General features: G+C 37.0%; 1 protein-coding gene across 7 annotated transcripts in view; it reads left to right on the top strand.

The window, feature by feature from the left end:
• The window catches only part of TANK (TRAF family member associated NFKB activator), a 106,290-nt gene that overhangs the window by 55,902 nt on the left and 28,199 nt on the right, over positions 1-22,189 (top strand). For 5 of the 7 annotated variants that reach the window (XM_060177818.1, XM_016188454.2, XM_060177817.1 and 2 more), the window contains exons 2-4: positions 284-431; positions 11,288-11,399; positions 14,525-14,643. In XM_060177818.1, the coding sequence (XP_060033801.1) occupies positions 333-431; positions 11,288-11,399; positions 14,525-14,643 (330 nt within the window). In that variant the 5' untranslated portion in view covers positions 284-332. The remainder of the gene's footprint in view (positions 1-283; positions 432-11,287; positions 11,400-14,524; positions 14,644-22,189) is intronic. The other 2 variants (XM_007523776.3, XM_060177819.1) reach the window with 1 other exon arrangement.

Genomic DNA, 22,189 nt, shown 5'->3' with positions numbered 1-22,189 from the left:
GAGATAATGAGGGAGAGAGACAGAGAGACACCTGTAGCTCTACTTCACCACTCATGAAGCTTTCGCCCTGTAAATGGGGACCGGGGACTTGAACCTGGGTCCTTGTGCACTGTAGTGTGTGTGCTTAACCAGGTGCGCCACCACCTGACCCCTATAAATCTCTATAATACATGGTGATATAATATTCATAGTAAAGTGAATAGAACTGTCCTTACAATAGTGTGTTTTTAAATGAGATTTGTAAAACTTAATAGTAACCTAAATTGTTCTGATTGCTTTCCAGACCTTTCATTTACTTCATCCTTTTTAGTGATGCTACAGAACAGAAAGGAATGGATAAAAACATTGGTGAGCAACTTAATAAAGCTTATGAAGCCTATCGCCAGGCATGTATGGATAGAAACTCTGCAGTAAGAGAACTACAGCAAAAGGTATGTGGTTTGATTTTGAATGCATAAGCCTTGCATGTGTGAGATCCTGGGTTTGATCACAGTCATTGCATAAAAACAAAATACAAGTGGGTGGGGCGGTAACACAGCAGGTTAAGCGCACATAGTGCGAAGCACAAGGACTGGCGTTAAGGATCCCGGATCGAGTCCCCGGTTTCCCACCTGAATGGTGTTGCTTCACTGCTTCTCTGCAGTTGTCTGACAACAAGGGTAACAACAAAGGCAACAAATTGGAAAAAATGGCTTGCAGGAGCAGTGGATTCGTAGTGCAGGCACTTAGCCCAGCAATAACCCTGGAGGCAAAAAAAAAAGGGAAAAAAATGAAATACAAAAGAAAATAGAACATCATAAGTGACTGAGTGGTGCTCTGTTCTCTGTCTCATAAAAAAAAATCTGTTTAGTACTTTCAGTTTCAAAAGAAAGTGAATTGAAGGGAAGGTAAAATAAAGGTAAAAATTACTTAACCTACTAGTTCCGATATGTGTCCTTTATTAGTCTGTAGTCAGATTTTTCACCAAAAGTCTAAGAATAATGTAATAAGCTTCTCACCATGCTAAATTTATTCACTTCAGAATATTTATATTCAATTTGGAATTATTCAGAATACCCTTTATTCTGATGTCATTTTTCTATATTGCTAGAATATGGAGCCTGAGTTTATGAACATACACTTTTGTAAAATTATGTTAAGAATTTTTCTTTATGATATACTTATTTCGTGGCCAGATGGTAGCGCAGCAGGTTAAGTGCACATGGTGCAAAGCACAAGGACCAGCGTAGGGATCCAAGTTCAAGCCCTGGGTTCCCCATTTGCAGAGGTCTCTTCACAAGCAATGAAGCAGGTCTGTCATCCCTCTCTTATTTTCTCTCTGTCCTATCCAGCAACAATGATCAACAACAAGGGCAACAAAAAGGAGGGGGAAATAGCCTCCAGGAGCAGTGGATTCGTAGTGCAGGCACCAAGCCCCAGCAATAACCTTGGAGGCATTAAAAAAAATAAAAAAATAAATAAATAAATAAAAAGATAAGCTTATTTCACAGAAACAGAGACCAGAACATACTAATCAGGTATATGGAGAGAGGAGGAGAGACCTGCTTTACCGCCTGTGAAGCGACTCCCCTGCAGGTAGGGAGCTGGGGGCTCGAACCAGGATCCTTGCGCTTTGTGCCATGTGCGCCTAACCGCTGCACTACTGCCCAGACTCCCCTGGGAAATTACTTTTTAATATTTTCCAAGTGTTCTAGAATAGGGAAAGAAATATGTATACTACATGTTCTTATATGTTAAACCCAAAATATCCTGATTTACTTAAGAAATATGATTGTTTTTTATGTATAAGATCTTTGATGAGATTCTGAGAATACTGAAATAAAGCAACAAAACAGTTTATGTTATTAAGTAATTTTCCAATGCTTAAGACAAAAGATTCAATAGTTATTACCATAGTATTCTGAGTTCTGCAATAGAGATTTCTTCAGCCAAGACATTTAATTCTGTCTAGAAAGATCAGCTCAAAAGCCCATTAACAAGTTCAGCAATTAGGCTTATATCCAAAGAGGCTAGATCAATTAGGGAAGAAAGTTCCTGGAATCATAAGGAACAACAGATTTTAAATTCAAGAAGCTATATAGAAACCGTTATGTATGCTAAGGGGATGTTGTGGATTCATAAAGAGCAGTGGTTAGGTCAGGGAAGTGCAGGAAAAGAAGCTATCAGGATAGTTTAGGACCTGGTAGTGGTTTGTATTTGTGTTTAATTTAAATTTATTGAAAGGTTAGTATATATTTCTGTTTAACATAGTGTTAGAAGTCCACCCAAAAGTAATAAGGCAAGAAAAATAATATCCAAATTAGAAAATAAAAAGAAAAATGATCTCTTCATAAACATGTTATATTTAGAAAGCTCTTCAATGCCATTAAAAAGCTATTATTATTATTATTGTTATTGATTTAATAATTATCAAATGATCATAAGATAAGAAGGGTACATTTCCATGCAATTCCCACCACCAGAGTTCCATATCCCATCCCCTCCAATGAAAGCTACCCTATCTTTATTCCTCTGGGAACATGGACCTAGGATCATTATAGGGTGCAGAAGTTTGAAGGTCTAGCTTCTGTAATCACTTCTCCACTGGACATGGGCATTGGCAAGTTGATACATACTCCCAGCCTGTTTGTATCTTTCCTTAGTGGGACAGAGCTCTGAGCAGGTGGGGTTCCAGAGTACACTGGTGAGGTCATCTGCCCAGGGAAGTCAGGCCAGCGTTATGGTAGCATCTGCAACTTGGTGGCTGAAAAAGCATTAAGATATAAAGCAGAACAAATTGTTTAATAGCTTTAATTTGTTTATATTTTATTTATTTGAAAGAGACAGATAAGTTTAGAGGGAAGGGGGAAATAGAAGGGAGACTGAAAGACATCTGCAGCACTCCTTCACCGTTTGTGGAGCTTCTCACCTGTAGGTGGGGACATGGGACTTGAGCCCCTTGTTCTTTGTAACATGTACACTAAACCAGATGAGCCATTGCCCAGCCCTTCAAAAATGCTTTTAGAGCAAATTCAGCACAACTGTAGAATACAAAATCACATGCAAGAATCAGTTGCATTTCTATGGTATATCTTCTTTGTAGAAGGTTTAATAAGCCCATCACAAAATGCATGTTCTAAACCTAGAGTCATAGAGGCAGACAGTAGTAGAATGGCTGCTGCAGGTTATATGAGCAAGAGTCTTACCAAACCCCAGTGATAACCCTGATGGCAAAAAAAAAAAAAAAGAGGTGAAATAACTTGCCCACAGCTGCACAGCTAATGAGTAGTGCAGCTAAAAGAATTAGAGTATTTTTAAAAGTTTACTTGATCATGAATTTTAGGTCTATAACTTCTTTGCCTATAGTCATCAATAGACTTTCAAGTTCACACATCATAAGAAAAATCACCACATATTTTTCTGTGCAATAATGCATCATGACTTCCAGAAATACAATAGTTGCCTCATTCCTGTAAGTAGCTGACCAAATCTCTATATTCCATAAAATGCTATTCCTTGGGGCTGGGCGGTAGAGCACCTGGTTGAGTGCACATGTTACGGTGCTCAAGGACCCAGGTTTGAACCCCCAGTCCTTACCTGCAAGGGGGGAAGCTTTGCAAGTGGTAAAGCAGGTGTCTCTCTGTCTCTCTTCCTGATCTCAATTTCTGGCTGTCTCTATCAAATAAATAAAGATAATAAAAAAATTTTTTTAAATGCTGTTACTTTTCAACACCCCAGAGATCATGTTTGATTCTTTTCCTTCCTTCTTGGACTCTACTTCCCCAATTTCCTTTGTATGCTTATTCTCTACTACCATGCCATTAAATATCATAAGTTTTCTGAGTCTTCACTTTCCATTGCTCTATCTCATCCCCTGTGGCTTCAGATACCTATAACAGTGATTTCAAATATTTGTCACCCAGACCTCTTCTCATGGTTCTCACTGTCACTTGAAAGGCACATTAGACTGAATGTCTAAATTATTTCTTATCTCTATCATTTGAAGAGAGTAATAGGTTTTATAATTTACTCTGCCTTTTGTTTATCCCAAATTATACCTCACTTAAGTGAGATCATCCTTGCACCCAACTGAGTGCACATGTTACCATGCTTAAAGACCCAGTTCAAGCCCTGGTCCCCACCTGTAGGAAAGAAGCTTCCGTAGCAATGAAGCAGTGCTGCAGGGCTCTCTCGCTTTCTCTCTCTCTCTCTCTCTATTTCCATCTCCATTTCCATTTCCCTTTCCCCTTTTAATTTCTCTCTGTCCTATCAAATAAAAAGGAACAAAAAAAAAAAGAAGAGGAGGAGGAGGAGGAAGGTCAGTCCATCCAGAGTGGTGGATTTGTCTGAGCCCCAGCAACAACACTGCTGGCAATAAAAAAAAAATAGAATTTCCAAGGGTGACTCCTTATACTGTTACTAGTGTCTGCCTATTGAACCTCAGTTATATTTATTTTCTCTGGCCACCAAGTAGTGTTCTTAACTTTTCATTCTATACCAACCTTTTTATTGTTACATCAAGGCACTCCTGTCATCAAGTCATTGAATTTTCTTAGAAGCTCTAGCATTTAAGAAAACATAACTTTTTAAAATTCTTTCTTATTTTATTTACAAAAAGGAAATACTGACAAAACCATAGGGTGAGAGGGAAACAACTCCACACAAGTCCCACCACCAGAAATCCCTATCCAATCCCCTCCCTTGACAGCTTTCCTATTCTTTAACAGAACTCCCTATCCAATCCCCTCCCTTGACAGCTTTCCTATTCTTTAACAGAACTCCCTATCCAATCCCCTCCCTTGACAGCTTTCCTATTCTTTAACCCTCTGGGAGTATGGACCCAAGGTCATTGTGGGATGCAAAAGGTGGAAGGTCTGGCTTCTGTAATTGCTTCCCCACTGACCCTGGGTGTTGACAGGTTGATCCATACTCCCAGCCTGCCGGACTCTTTCCCTAGTGGGGCAGAGTTCTGGGGAATTGGAGCTCCAGGACACATTGGTGCAGTTGTCTATCCAGGGAAGTCTGGTTGACACCTGGCTAGCATTTGGAACCTGGTGGCTGAAAAGAGAGTTAATATAAAAAGCCAAACAAATTGTTGACTAGTCATGAACCTAAAGGCTGGAGGAATAGTGCAGATGAAGAGTTGGGGGGTGGGGGGCCTCCATTTTGTAGCTAGTCATAAATTCCTCATCTCAACAAGGAAGAAGCAGAACTCAAATTTAGCAAATAAGTAAATTAACAAGAACTAATAAAATAAAAATAGTTAGCCATAGTTTACTTTTTTCTTTTTTTAAGATTTTATTTATTTATTAATGAGAAAGCTAGAAGAGAGAGAAAGAACCAGACATCACTCTGGTACATGTGCTGCCAGAAATTGAATTGGGACCTCATGCTTGAGAGCCCAATGCTTAAGTTTTCTTAGACTATACTTCTCTTCCCTTTTGCTGAAATTATTTAAGCCACGTGTTTGCCTCCATCGACCTATGGTGGGCGTTTGTCAACTGGTTCTGGTCTTCGTTAGTCAAGGCAGAGGGTGAAAGGTGCAGTGGTCCTTCTTATTATAGCCATTTTCTCCCTGACCTTAGCAGAGGAGAAAGTAGGGGTGTGGTCAAGTAGTATAGCAATACTGGACCCCATAGAGGATGGCATAGGCCTCTGTATGTTTTTCCCTTCCCTCTGTCTAACAAACAGAATTTTGCCTCACCGTCCTTGAGACTAAAAGTCTGAAATTAAAGCTTCTAAAGACTGTGGGGGAGAAACTGTGATGCCTCTTTTTCTTAGCTTCTGGAAGTTTGCAGACAATATGGTGTTCTTGGCTTGTAGAAACTTCACCTGGATTTCCAGCTTCACTTTTTCTTGATGTTAATTTCTGAGTCCAAATTTGACCCTTTTTATATAGACACTAGTCCCACTGCCTAATTTGCTTCAGTGTGACCACATTTTAGCTAATTACAGTTCCCCCAGTAAGGTAACATTCTCACCCACCTTTTTCTGACTTAAGTCATGGAGATGAATTCTGGAACGCTAAATGCAATTGCTGTGAATCCCCAGAACACTGTATGGAGCAGAATGCAAAACTCATGGGGATTTGAGAGGAAAGTCAGTGGGAAAACACTTGCCCATATTTCTGTTGACTTTTCTGTCGTCCTTTTATTTCCAGTTTAAAACCTTACATCATCAGTTTTGCAAATGTCAGATTATGGCAGCTAAACCCAAGTCATTGGTTATATTCCTTTCTTTCCAAGATAGGTATATGGTTCCTCCTCCTCCTTCTTCTTCTTCCTCTCCCTCTTCCTCTTCCTCCCATAGTTTAGTTTTTGGCATGCTGAAAACTTGGTGGCATCACTGTTACCAGATAGACATTCAAATTGGTGAACTAATCTGTCAAATTGCAAATTGCAATAAATTTTGATGTATAAAAAGTGGGAGAGGGCAGAGTTTATAACTTAATTTAAGAAAATATAGCAGGGAGTTGGGCGGTGGCACAACAGGTTAAGCACACATGGCGCAAAGTGCAAAGACTGGCTTAAGGATCCCGGTTCCAGCCCAGCTCCCCACCTGCAGAGGAGTCGCCTCACAAGTGGTGAAGCAGGTCTGCAGGTGTCTGTCTTTCTCTACCCCTCTCTGTCTTCTCCTCCTCTCTCCATTTCTCTCTGTCCTATCCAACAACAATGACATCAATAACCACAACAGGGCAACAAAAAAGGGAAAATAAATAAATTTTAAAGAAAAGAAAAAGAAAATATAGCAGATAATTGTTGAATAATAAGCTACGTAAACAAGCTCTCTGTATTGCTAATTCTATACAATGTCATACATTTAAACTTAAATTTGATGTTTAGTATAGCAAAACTTTCTTTGTTTTTAAATATATTTATTTACTATGAGCAAAGAGGGAAAGGAGGGCCAGAGTACTGACATACAGAGGTGCTTGGGAGTGAACCTACAGCCTCTGGACTGTGCTGTCTCCCAGCTCTATTGTACCAAAGTGCTAAGGTGAGACAACTGAGTCTAGGGTGCTATGTATTAGGTAATAAATATCTTCCTTTTTTGAACAATTGAGAGCATTTGTGGTAACCAAACAGAACTCTCAATATCTGCCAATGCCCATGTTCAGCAGGGAAGCAATTACAGAAGCCAGACCTTCCACCTTCTGCACCCCACAATGATCCTGAGTCCATACCCCCAGAGGGATAAAGAAAAGGGAAGCTATCAAGGGAAGAGGATATTGGATATGGAGTTCTGGGAGTGGGCATTGTGTGGAAATATACCCCTCTTATCCTATAGTCTTGTCAATATTTCCATTTTATAAATAAAGATGAAAAAAACTTTTTGAAATATATATTTATGGGCAGGGGAGATAGCACAATGGTTATTCAGACAGACTTTCATGCCTGAGGCTCTGAGGTTCCAGGTTCAGTCTACCACACCACCATAAACCAAAGCTGAGCAATGTTCTGGTAAAAAAATGGAATGGAGTGGAGTGGAAAGGAAATAGAGGAGAGAGGTCTGTGAGGTGCTTCAGTGGATAAAGCATTAGATTCTCAAGCATGAGGTCCTGAGTTCAATCCCCAGCAGCACATATACCATAGTGATAATCTGGTTCTGTCTCCTCCTACCTTTCTCATTAATAAATAAATAAAATTTAAAATAAATAAAGTGCATGCATTTAAAATACACACACACACACACACACACACACACACACATATATTACACCAAAGCAGAGAACTCTGGGGAAGGGGAAGGAGGGAAATTGTGGAGAGTGTGTACAAGTCCTAGTGCATGGCGGTGAAGATATACCAAAGTTGTACTACAGGTACCTATCATAGGGAAAGGAGAAACTGTACTTATGTGACAACCACACTGTAAACCACTAAACCCTCAATAAAATGATTTTTAAAAGATAAATAAAAATGTAAATTATTTACTTATTTGGGAAGAAGTACCCTCAGGCTATCCCGGCACTTATTTACATATTTATGACGGGGGGGGGGGGAGGAAGAGAGAGAGAGAGAGAGAGAGAGAGAGAGAGAGGGAACACACTGAGAGCATCACTCTGGCAAATGCAAGTAGAGTCTCCAGCCATTTAGATATTTCAAAGGTTTTGCTTTTGTTTTATTTTTTTTGCCAGAGCACTCTTTTGGTCTCGCTATACATTAAAATGTTTATTCCCTTTTTAATGCTGGAATAGTGAGAAGGATTTTTAAATTGAAACTATTCATTTTAATTTATTCAACATTTATTAAATTCCTTTTTTAATTTAAAGGAAACAGTAGTATTTTTTCATAATATCAGAGTTAGTTTTTGAGAATAAAAGGAGATAATATAGATGACCTAAGAACACTTAAAAATTTTTGCCACCTATTGCACCCAAGTAAAAGACTCTGGGGTGGGAGTGGGTGGGTGGGGAGAATACAGGTCCATGAAGGATGATAAATGATATAGTGGGGGTTGTATTGTTAAATGGGAAACTGGGGAATGTTATGCATGTACAAACTATTGTATTTACTGTTGAATGTAAAACATTAATTCCCCAATAAAGAAATAAATTTAAAAAAAATTTGCCACCTAAGGAATAAATCCTCTAGTAAATATTAAAACTGAGAATTTCATTGTCAGTTATCAGGGAAAATCCAATTTATAGAATTATATTTTAATACTTAATGAAATTCATGAAAACTTGAACAGCTGTTATGTCCAAAATCACATAGAAAAAATGCTGCTTTAGTTTTGAAGACGGATGGAAATTTTCCATAGATAAAGGGATAATGTTTAGGTTAGTTTTTCTTGTAGTCAAAATTATGTATAAACAAGCATTTTTAATAAATATAAGAAGTATACTATATTTGATTACTATTGTTTTAAGTTTTTCTTTGAACACAAAGAGTAGAAATACACTATAACACTAGGACCTAGGTACCTATTTACCTCTTTAGATTCTGGTAGACCACTTGTTTTGCTAGTCTTTAGAATTGGAAAGAGTGTCAGATACACAGAAGTCAGAGTCATCTTGGCCAGATGGTGTTTGATACAGATGGATGGTTAGTTGTCATGCAGATCTCCTAGTTGGTAACTTGTTGCTGCCATCTGACTCAAAGAATCATTAACACACTGGCTGTCAAAAGCATCTTCTCTTCTGTCTGTTTTAGCTGTCATGTCTGTGCTCTGTACAGAAGTGTTGACAAGACATTGCTGCTGTACATTTTCAATGTGGTTGTTAGTGATGTTAGTGATTTTTCTGTTTTGTAGGGTCTTTGGTAGTACTGGAATGCATTTGCTTTGTAATTGTATTTTTTTAACACTGACAGTGCTGCAATTATCTGACCTTTTAAAAGGACTTCTCAGGTTATATGCTTATTTAGATCTGTTCAGTAACCATAAGCATGTATTAATAGGGAGAAAGAAAACTTTTCACTTAGTTTCTAACTTTAGCAAATAAATCGATTTCTACAGGTTCATTCCCAATTTCATATAATATCCTCTTCTTGATTTTCCGTCTCATACCCCCTTGGTTAAAATCTTTATACTATTTTATGCACATGTATTCTCTCTCCTCAAATTAGAACCATTTTTATAGTGGAATAGGTGTCCCTCTTAGAAAAATATTCAGACACTGTCCTTTTTATAAAATTTAATTACCTTTTATTAATATAATGACCCATTGTCTCCTGTTTGTCTTTTCTACATATAGAAATATAAGCAGAGCCTTTTACCCATTTCTCAGGTCACTTTGGAAGATACATGTTTTTCTCTAACCACTCAGTTAATTGATTTATTCAACTTACATTTACAGAGCATCTCAGTATATTAGTTTTCTGCTATAGTCTGGAAATATTAGCAGAAAATAGTCTCTGCCATTGAGGTCACAGACAAAAGGGAAATCAGAAATATTTACAATTGGGCTAGAATACTATAATTGCTATGATATATAGAAAGAGCAGTAACAGAATAATAACAGTTGCTATTCTGTTTCTCCTATTGTACTTCCATATTGTCAGTTTCTAAATTATTACAGAATTTTCTTGAGCTTGTAAAGTACTTGATTAAATGATTTAAGAAGAACAAGACAGCTTCCAATGGAGGGGATAGAATACGGAACTCTGGTGGTTAGAATTGTGCCTCTCTTATCTATGGTCTTGTCAATCATTAATAAAAAAAAAAACAACTTCAACTTGAAATAGTTGACCTATTGATTACTCCCAACTAATAAATACATTTTTAAACACTATTAATTATTTTATATGGGGGATGTACTAAAATATTTTTTTAAACCTAAGACTCGAGGATAAGGTTTACCTAATACAAGCCTTCTGAATTGATTCCAAAAGAAAGCACAGGTCATTTGTATTTTCATTACTGTGGGGGAGAATATACTGCTCCTGGAGGCCATTTTTATCCACTGTGTCACCTCCCAGCCCACGGGAGATAATTTTTTTTAATGTTTGTACTGATTTGGTTATTGCAACATTTCTAATTTGCTTAAAGCTTCGTAACATCTATATTCCCTAATGCAAATTCTTATCTTTCACTGCTTTATTTTCACAACTATTGCAATAAAATGACAAGTTGAATAGATTAAACATATACAAGGAATCATGTGTAAGTATTCTAAAGATTAACCATTGTGTTCTTTTGAATTCTTAAAATTTAGCCTTAAGTTTATGATCAATTTAATTTTTACTTACTAATTTTCTATGTTTAATATTTTAATATTTATTTACTGTATAGGGACAGAGATAAATTGAGAGTGGAGGGGGTAGATGGGGGCAGGGAGAGAGAGAGAGACTTACAGCACTACTTGTGGATCCCCACACCTATCCCCCGTACATGGGGACCAGGTGCTTGAACCCTGGTTCTTGCGCATTTTATAACCTGTGTTAAACCAAGTGCATCACCACCCAGCCCCAAATTTGATTTTCATTTTCTTAGTTATAGAAAGCTTGTATTTTTTATGCTCTAAAAGTAAATTGAAATGTGTTTATTCAAGAGAAATGAAATCAGGGCCAGGCAATAGCTCAGCGGGTTAAGCGCACATGGAGCAAAGTGCACCTACAGATGTAAGGATCCGGGTTTGAGCCCCCAGCTCCCCACCTGCAGGGGGAATCACTTCACAAGCGGTAATGCAGGTCTGCAGTTGTCTTTCTCTCCCCCTTGATGTCTTCCCCCTCCTTTCTCAAGTGTTTTAAATCACTTGTTTGTAATGACTGTAAATGCATGCCTAATGTAACATTTTAGCTTATACATAGATAAAGCAAATTTATTAGTGTCTGTCAATAAATATCAAGCTAACTGATTTTTTTATCAGCAGATTGAGAGCTATGAGCAGAAAATACGTGAGCAACAGGAACAGCTGTTACTTCAACAAACTATTATTGACAAGCTAAAATCACAGTTACTTCTTGTAAATTCCTGTCGAGGTATGTTCACGGGTGTGTGCATTTCTAAAATGTCTTAAAGAAAGGGCAAGTGGAAGTCAAAGATTTTTTTATTTTTTATTGTCTCTCAATAGTTAATGATATTTAAAAACTAGTGCAGTTACATTTTTTTCATAAGAAATGAACATTTATAGCATATGGGAAAATGCACATTTATATATACTATATTGTAGAAGTATAAGTTGATAAAAACTTTCTAGAATGCAGTTAGGTAATAGTAAAAACTCTTAAAAGTATGTCTGCCTTTTACACCAAAAATTCAAGTCCTGCAAATATATATTAAGAAAAAAATGATCAAGTACTAAACAATATGTATGTAAGAAAGTTCATAGTATAATTTCTAATAATTAGAATCTTAAAAAAATGCTAACATTTAAAATACAATTATGATGAACATCAGTGTTACCCAAAAAATGATAAGTGTGGGGGTATTTAGCATAATGGCTATGTAAAGAGATACTTATGCCTGAGGCTCCTAAGTCCAGGGTCAGTCCCTCACACCACAAGCCAAGCTGAGCAGTTCTCTGGTTAAAAAAAAATGGGAGGGGGGGTCGTGCGGTGGCGCAGTGGGTTAAGCGCATGTGGCGCAGTGGGTTAAGCGCATGTGGCGCAAAGCGCAGGGACCTGCGTAAGGATCCCGGTTCGAGCCCCCGGCTCCCCACCTGCAGGGGAGTCGCTTCACAGGTGGTGAAGCAGGTCTGCAGGTGTCTATCTTTCTCTCCCCTTCTCTGTCTTCCCCTGTCCTCTCTCCATTTCTCTCTGTCCTGTCCAACAACGAATTGCGTCAACAAGGGCAATAATAATAGCCACAACGAAGCTACAACAAGGGCAACAAAAGGGGGGAAAAAATGGCCTCCAGGAGCGGTGGATTCATGGTGCAGGCACAGAGCCCAGCAATAACCCTGGAGGAGGAAAAAAAAAAAAAATGGGAAAAGGAAAAAAAGAAATGCTTTTTTAAAAAAGAAAAATGATAATAGTTTAATTTACTAACATGAAACATATTCACAACATATTGCAAAGTGAACAGAGCAGAATACAAAAATAAATATAAATGTGAATTTATATGTACATAGAAAGAAAAACTTGGATAAAATATAAACTGAAATATTAGGGATAATTTACTGGTGATTAAAAAATCTAAGTAGCTTATTTTTATTCTTTTTAACATGTCTGCATTTTCTAGTCCTATACTGAGCATGGATTAGTCATGAAAATAATTGTCTAAGACAAATGTATTATAGGAAATACATCTTATGTAAAACTATAATTACTGTTGCTGATGGTAAGTTGTAAAGAACATACTTATAGACACATCTAAAACATGATATTTTGGGAAATTGGCAGTTTTGTTTGTTTAGTGGGAATGAAAAATTTAATGCACAAGTCTAAATTGTCAGTGTAATTACTATCTAAAGAATTTTTGGGTGGGGCGGATAGCATAATGGTTATGCAAAGAGACTCTCATGCCTCCTAAATTCCAAGTTCAATTCCCCACACCACCATAAGCCAGAGCTGAACAGTGCTCTGGTGTTTCTCTCTGTGTGTCTCTGTCTCAGCATCTCTCTCAAAAATAAAATAGATAAGATATTTAAAAAAAAAAAATTCTTTAGATGGCTGGCCTGGGGTTGGTGTAGTGTTTCTGCCCAGAAGCCCTCATGCCTGAGGCAGTGAAGCTTCAAGTTCAAACCCTGCTGCTCTCTCTCACCCACCAGGAAAAAAAAAAATGATTTTTTTTTTATTTTTAAAGATCATGATTTAAACTTTTTTTTTTGTCTCCAGGGTTATCACTGGGGCTTGGTGCCTACACTACCAATTCACTACTCCTGTGGCCATTCCCCCCCCCCCGATTTTTCTACTTTTTGGATAGGAGAGAGAGAAAATTGAGAGAGAATAAGATAGAGAGGGAGAGATAAAGGGTCTCAAACTGGATTAGTCCTGTGTGCGCTTAACGCCTTGCACCACCACCCAACCCCCCCAACTCTTTTTAAAAATGGGATTTTTTTTTTTTTTTGGTCTTTATGGGGGGGGTTAATGGTTTACAGCCAATAGTAAAATACAGTAGTTTGTACATGTGTAACATTTCTCAGTTTTCCACATAACAATTCAACCCCCTCTAGATCCTCTGCCATCACGTTTCAGGTCCTGAATCACCCCAACCCCACCCCATCCCACAGTCCTTTACTTTGGTGCAATCCAAGTTCTGCTTTGTGTTTTCTTATTTTTTTTCAACTTCTGTCTATGAGTGAAATCATTCCATATTCATCCTTCTCTTTATTTTTTTTTATTCTTTCCTTTGTTGGGGAATTAATGTTTTACATTGGACAGTGAATACAATAGTTTGTACGTGCATAACATTTCTCCATTTTCCACATAACAATACAACCTCCACAGAAGTCCGGTGGTAGCACAGCAGGTTAAGTCCCTGTGGCTTAAAGCTCATGCACCAGGAGAAGGATCCCAGTTGGAGCCTCAGGCTCTCCACCTGCAGGCGGTGAAGCAGGTCTGCAGGTGTCAATCTTTCTCTCCCCCTCTCTGTCTTCCCCTCCTCTCTCCATTTCTCTTTGTCCTATCCAACAATGATGACATCAAGAACAACAACTACAACAACAATAAAAAGACAACAAGGGCAACAAAAGGGAAAATAAATTAATAAAAATTTTAAAAAATACAACCTCCACTAGGTCCTCTCATTTTTTTCCAGGACCTGTACTCTCTAAAAATGGGATTTTTGAGGTTAATGTGGTGGTGTACCTACCCAGTTACATGCACATATAACCATGCACAAGGACCAGGTTTGAGCCACCACTCCCCACCTGCAGGGATGTGCTTACTAGCAGTGAAACAGGTCTACAGGTGTCTTTCTCTTTCACTGTCTTCCCTCTCCTCTCAATTTCTCTCTGTCCTATTAAATGTAATATATAGAGAAAAGCAAAAATGGCCACAGGGAACAGTGCCGGCAGCACCAAACCCCAGTGACAACAATTTTTTAGTTTAAAAAAATAAATAATTTTAAAAGGATTTTTTTTTTGTTTATATTCTTTACTTTTCCTGGTGGTACCAATATCTGTGACTTCCCACTTAACATTCACATGGTTTTTGTCTTGCAGAAGACACTTACAGCTATCTTCCCCTACTTGAAGACAGTGAAGCAAGGAAGAACAAATTGACTCTTGATCAGCCAAATGATAAAATTAAATCAGGAGTGCTAAGAGAAAAAGAATCAAAGGTAAAATGCAGTGACAGTTTACTTCATAAAAGAAACAAGACATGAGAGATAAGGTTCCACAGATTTCTTGAATTGTTTTTTGGGTATTCCTTCACAATCTGGGTGGGCAATAATGATACCAGAAGAGGATTCTTTACAACCCTGACATCACTTCTGCAAAATGCAGCATTCAGTTGTAAGTTTAAAAAGAATTTTTTCTTTTCACCTCCAGGGTTATCACTGGGGCCTGCACTACCATCCACTGCTCCTGTGAACTTTTTTTTTGATAGGACAGAGAACTTGATGGGAGGGAAAGATAGGGAGAAAGAAAGATACCTGCAGACCTGCTTCACTTGTGAAGCGACCCCCCTGCTCCTGAGGAGCTGAGGTCTCAAACTAGGATCCTTGTGTGAGTCTTTGAGCTTCATACTCTGTGTGCTTAACCCAGAGCCCCATCACCCGGCCCCCTAAAAAAGAATTTTTTAATGAGTTGAGTTTTATGATGTGGGGTGAAATATCTTTGATTAAAGTAAGATGTCACAACAGAGAATTGTTATCATTCTTAACACCCACAGACTGTTTTAGTCTATAATGTTGTGTTTGTTTCTTTCCATCTAAATAAGGTAGGAGATTTTAACTTCATATTATCAGGACTATTCTGTTACTGATGCCATAGCCAGGAATATCTTAACTTACTATTATTTAACATTAAATCTGTGAAAGCCAATATCAATACTTTTTTCTCTCTTTTTTTTTTGAGAATTTGAGAAGTAATTTGAGAATGAGAAGTAATCTTTAGTATCTCTCAGTTCATATTGTTTTTATTCAAAATCACTTTTCAAGTTTTTTTATCTAAAAATGTTGATTAAAAATTGGCGCTAGAATGTGTCTAGGTTTATTTTGAAGAAAAAAAATTCAGAAACTGATTTTTTTTTACTTTTGAAATGCAATTTTATGATTGGATTTACTATAGTACATTACATAATAGTCCTATTACTATAATATACTGACATAAATAAATTTAGTCCTTAAATAAACAATTTTTACAGTCCATTTTCTTTCTCTTTTTAAGATTTATTTATTTATTAGGTAGTGAGAGAGACATGGAGAGATAAAGAAACACTCTGGCCTATGAGATGCTAGCCATCAAACTCCATACCCCCTGCATGAGAGTTCAGTGCTTTATCTGTTGCACCACCTCACCAGCCACTCTGTTGTGGTGGTGGTTTGTGGTTATGGTTGCTGTTGTTGTCATTGGGGCTTTTTTTTTTCCAGATAGAATCAGAAAGACCGAAGGAAAACTACTACATCATCAGAGCTTCCTCTAGTGCAATGGGGGCCAGGCATAACCTTGAGTCATGACAACATTATACGTGACTATTCACATAAGCTATTATTCTTTCAAGGACTTCTAAATGTCATTATTAAATACTAATTTTAAAATTAAAATTTAGATATCCCAGTTATAACATTTGAAGTTAATTATCTCCAATTCAAAGCATATAAAATAATCTTGGTTAGAGGATGGTGCAAAAGAATAAGTGCTAATTTACTTTAAATTTGGATAATGTGTCATTGTTTTTGAGAGTTTTAGGATTATATGAGTATAATATATATATGTCCATGTATACCTAGCTGAAGTTAAGTTTAGATAATATAAATCATGTCAGAAAGAGTGTATTTCCAAAGAATTAGTAGCATTACATCAATTATGTTATTTGTGAGCAAAAATTGAAAAGATATGTAAAGATTCAAGTAGGAAGTAAATCTAAATTCAGTGAGTTTTCTTAATTAACACTAATAGGAGAAAGATTTATGTCAAGCCATGTAATTAATACATAACATTTAATTTCGTACCATGACCATTTAAGGAAAATTAAAAAAGAACTATCTACAAATCACATTCCCAATCAGTTGACTTATCTTCTATAGTGAATTAGTACATCAATAGAAATGTTTTGAACCAGTAGCAAAAGACACTACTAACCAACTATAACCTTTTTCCTCCTATTGGGGGTAGTTTTTTTCTTTAGACTATTTATTATCTACTTAACATGTGATTAAGATATATGAAAGGGAAAATACTCTTGAACATTCTGGCAAATAACTATATCAATCTTGAAAAATGGAAGAAAGAGGTACATGCTGAGGAGTAAGGACTCATTTAGAAAATTTAAATGTGAAATTTGTTGTTCATCCTCAGTTCATGTACATCTCCACAAAAACATGCAAGAATCCTTTATTTCTAAAAGGATATAAAAAAAGTCAAAACAAGGGAGTCTGTATTGTTGGATCCTTAGCACTTTACATATATTAGATTAGAAAAGTACTCATTTTAATGGGAAACCTGAGTTTCATCTCTTGTATATATCACAGTAGTTTGCATAGTCTTTTTTTTTTTTCAATGAGACTTGGTTTTTGGCAAAATGGCACTGTAGTATCTGTCACATAAAAATTACCCCAGGGGGTCAGGCAGCAGGTTAAGTGCACATGGCGCAAAGTGCAAGGACTGCCATAAGGATCCCGGTTCAAGCCCCCGGCTCCCCACCTGCAGGGAGGTCCCTTCACAGGCAGTGAAGCAGGTCTGCAGGTGTCTGTCTTTCTCTTCTCCCTCTCTGTCTCCCCTCCTCTTTCTATTTCTCTCTGTCTTATCCAGTAACAACAGCAGTGACAACAATAATGACAACAACAAGGGTAACAACAAGGGCAACAAAATAGGAAAAATGATTTCCAGGAGCTGTGGATGGTGCAGGCACCGAGCTCCAGCAATAACCTTGGAGGCAAAAAAAAATAAAAATTACCCCAAACTTACCCCAACAGTTAACAACTTAAAACAGCAGATGCTCATTATTTTAGTTTATGGGAACAAGAAATTCAAGGAGGACATGAATGGGTGGTTCTGGTTCAAGATCTCATGTGATTGAAACCAGGATGTGGCAAGGGTTTCAGTCATCTAAAGGCTTGTCTATGGTTGTAGGATCCAACTTCTAAGATAGTTCATTCACATGACTGCTAGTTGAAAATTTTACCACATAGGTCTCACATCTAGCAGCTAACTTTCTCAAAGTATGAGAGGTTTTCTTTTTTTTTTTTTAATGGTTTGTGCTGTATACACAAATCAACTCAAATTAACTAAACATTTAAACATGACCTTTTTTTAATTTTTAATATTTATTTCCTTTTCATTGCCCTTGTTGTAGTTATTATTGTTGTTGTTAGATATTGTCATTGTTGGATAAGACAGAGAGAAATGGAGAGAGGAAAGGAAGACAGAGAGGGGGAGAGTAAGATAGACACCCGCAGACCTGTTTTACTGCCTGTGAAGCGACTCCTTGCAGGTGGGGAACCTGAGGCTCAAACCGGGATCCTTACGCCAGTCCTTGCACTTTGCGCCACCTGCGCTTTACCTGCTTCGCTACCGTCTGACTCCCAGTATGAGAGGTTTGTGAAGAAAAAAAAAAAAAGCAGGAGAAAATCACAGAGCTTTCTTTGACCTAGACTCTACCTCTACTTTATTCTAGTCATTGGGGTGGGGGTAGAGAGCATAATGGTTATGCAAAGAGTCCCAGGTTCAATCCCCCCTGCACAACCATAAGCCAGAGCGAAACTGGTCATTGGGGATAGATAGCATAATGGTTATTCAAAAGAGACTCTCATGCCTGAGGCTCCAGAGGCCTATGTTCAATATCACCACACAAATACATACACACAGCACCCTAAGCCAGAGCTGAGCAGTGCTCTAGTAAAAAAAAAATAAAATAAAATAAAGGAGGAAACTAGTCACTGAGTGCTACAGAGGCAGGGAAGTAAGTTCTTTGTCCTAAAAGGAATTTATAGATATAAATTCAAGAGTTTTATAGGTATAATTAAGATTTACAGGGGATAGGTTGGTAGCACAGCGGGTTAAGCGCATGTGGCGCAAAATGCAAGGACCAGCATAAGGATCCCGGTTCGAGTCCCCAGCTCCCCACCTGTAGGGGGGTCTCTTCACAAGCCATGAAGCAGATCTGCAGGTGTCTATCTTTCTCTCCCCTTCTCTGTCTTCCCCTCCTTTCTTGATTTCTCTCTGTGCTATCCAACATCAACGACATCAATAACAATGATAATAGTAACCACAACAACAATAAAACAACAAGGGCAACAAAAGAGGAAAAAATAGCCTCCAGGAGCAATGGTTTCGTGTTGTAGGCACTGAGCCTCAGCAATAACCTTGAAGGCAAAAAAAAAAGATCTATGAATTTATTTTTATAAAAACAGTGAGGCCAGAACACCACTACACTCCATCATATTTGGATGCCAGGGATTGAACCCATGGCTTACATCACACATTCAAGCCCTTTGTTCTGTGCTCCAAGTCACCTCCCTGGCTGCTGTAGATAAATTTTAAAAAGCCTCATAGGCATTAGGCTGTGTAGTACAAAAGAATGATGAAATGAATATGGCAGGATTTAATAGTGAATTTAACTGCCTGAATCCTGTCATCAATCTGAAACAAAAGAATTTTTTAAATATTTTTTTCTTTACTGAGGAATCAGTGGTTTACAGTTAACAGTAAAATACAGCAGTTTGTACATGTGTAACATTTCTCAGTTTTCCACGTAACAATTCATCTCCCTCTAGGTCCTCCTCTGCTGTCATGTTCGAAGACCTGAACCCTCCTCCCCGTCACCCCAGAGTCTTTTACTTTGGTGCAATGACAAATAGATTATATAGCTTATCATCTTAAGAGCATTTTCAAAAGTATTTAATATGAATGTAGACTTTCCAGAGGAGAATATCTGAACAGTGCTTTAGAAAACCAAGAAAGTGTTTCTTGTTACTGCTTTTTTTAAAACCCATTTTAAAATTTGAAAATATCTGTATATAGGTAATAAAATAGCATAAATCATATACATTTATGCTTGACAAACATTCATCTCTTGTTTGTAAGATACCTTTATCATAGTTATACATGCTATAATAGCAGTTATTATTTAAGCAATAAATTTTGTATTTTAATGTATCAGTGAGTTGGCATTGTTTAATTCACTTTTTTAAAAGGTAGGATTGTAGTAAACTATTGAATATAAACATTTATGATCTTAGAAATAAAAAATCTTTGTAATACTCCTGAGAATCATTCCAGTTCACAAAATATATACCATATATATACCATAGTTGTCTACAGTTTTATAAAAATTTTTCTTATCTTTCTATTCCACTTTTTGTTTTTATAAAAGTTATATCCAGGGATTGGGCAGTAACACAGCAGGTTAAGCACATTGCAAGGTCCAAGGACCGGAGTAAGGATCCCGGTTCAAGCCCCCGGCTCCCCCCACCTGCAGGGGGAGTCACTTTACAGGTGGTGAAGCAGGTCTGCAAGTGTCTATCTTTCTCTCCCCGTCTCAGTCTTCCCCTCCTCTCTCCATTTCTCTGTCCTAACAACGGCGATATCAATAACAACAACAATAATAATGACAACAACAATAAAATAAGGGCAACAAAAGAGGGAAAAAGCAAATTTTTTTTTAAAAAAGTTATATCCACACAAAAGTCTAGGTAGAGTGGTTTGGTGCAAACAAAGGTGTAGAGAGCAATAATAAAGATTTTGTAAAAGAAGTTGGTGTTATTGGTAAATTTTCTTTTTTTAAGAGTTGCTTGCTTTTTAAAAAATATTTTTATTTTATTGCCTAGAAACAGAGAAATCAAAAGAGAAAGGGGGTAGAGAGTGAGAGAGAAAGGGAGACACCTATATTCCTGCTTCAGTGCTTATAAAACTTTCCAGCTGAAGGTGAGGGTTGGGGACTTGAACCTGGGTCCATACGCATGGTAAAGTGGTAAAGTGTGCAATAACTCTGAATTACTGTGTACCTAATACTGTTAGCCACTGGTATAATGTACCTGCCTCTGGCTTGATAAATTTAATAGGCAAACTAAACATCACTAAGTGCTATGAAGTTACTTCAGATTCTACCATCCAAGATTCAAAGTATATACAGTATCAGTTAGTTGTACTTGTGTTTAATTAGGGATCTATTTAAGTAGAAATCCCATGTTTAAAGAACTGACTTTGTCTACGGCCATACCACCCTGAACATGCCCAATCTTGTCTAATCTTGGAAGAGCTTACTTTATGCTTTATCTTTCTTTTTTTTCCTACATATTTCTAATTTATTTTTCATCTTTTCATCTGAGCTATATGATTTAAGTGAAAGTTTTAAAATATAGTGAATGCAATGGTATTTAGTGATGCCAGCTAGACAGTTGGCAAATTTTAATGTCTGTATTATTATGACTAAATCAGCAGATCTTTGAGAGGCGGGAAAGCTGTGATAGGTAGAGAATAGTTAAGCAGTGATACAGTTGTGGAGCTGCCATCAGTGTTCACGTTAAGGAAATAAGATGTGCTGTACCTGGCAATTACAATAAATATAGAAGCTCTGACATGTTTGAAGAAAGCTGATGTCTAAAAATTCACTTGTCAATCATTTAGACACAATGTACTTATTGAACTTCTATTTGCCTAGTTTTTCCAGTCACTGACAAGATTTGAGAAAAAAAAAAAGGGGGGGAAGAGGTAGAAAAGATTCATCCCCTTAAAGTAACTAGTCTATTTGGAGAAAAAGAGTTATAGAAACCCAGAAGAAATAGCCAGCATTATATGACAACTTAAAGCTCTAATTACGTGACTGAATGAAAAATATTAATTATGATTTTGTTATATAGATAATCCATATAAGAACTTAATTAAAAATAACAATTCACAGTGAGTGGAAGGTAGGTTTGAACATGTAGTCAACATTTAGCCTGTATCTTGGCAGTATATATAAAATTAATTTTTTAAAGATTTTATGGGAAAAAAAATAACTTCTAGAAAGAAGCCAAAATCTTCCAGGCCACTTTGGAAAACATTACATAAACTGAAATTTTAAACTAAGGACTTTGAAGGATATATATTTTTTTAATTAATTTATAAGAGAAAGTCCAGACTATTGCTCAGTCACACTTGTTGCAAGGCATTGTACTAGGGCTTCATGGATTGGGTTGTTGGAAAGTCATGATGCATTTTTGCGTAGAGAAACAGCACCACTCAAGTATATGTAACACAAGTGATCAAACCAGGACCCTCAGGCCTCCAAAGCTCTAATTAAGTTACTTCTCCAGCTGCCTCCAAAGCCCTTTTAAAGAAACAGATTTGGTATATTATATGCATTTATGTTTTCTCTTGACCAAGGCACAGAGAGCTGTTTTTCAGCCTCAGTAAGTTTAAGTCAGTTCCTTAAAACTATCTGGTTTTATTTATTATATTATAATTTGTTATCTTAAAAAGTTTATGAATCTGTTTTAAAGATTTTTTTCATTGTTATAAAATACTTTGTGTTTGATCTAGTGTGGTATGTTGTAATTTTCTATTTTGTTTAAATTATATGAAGAAAATCCTGTCTCACACAGGATAGTTGGTAAAAGGAGAGGTATTTTAATAATCACTTTAGAAATTGTAGGTATTGTTATTTGGCACTACACCAAAACTTAATTAAGTGGTAGTGGGTTTTTTGTTTTTTTTCTGTTTTTGTTGTTGTTTTGTTAC

Source organism: Erinaceus europaeus, chromosome 18 (genome assembly GCF_950295315.1).
Source record: "Erinaceus europaeus chromosome 18, mEriEur2.1, whole genome shotgun sequence".
NCBI lineage: Eukaryota > Metazoa > Chordata > Mammalia > Eulipotyphla > Erinaceidae > Erinaceus > Erinaceus europaeus.
Note: the sequence above shows the minus strand (reverse complement) of the source record. Positions and strands in the feature narration are given on the sequence as shown.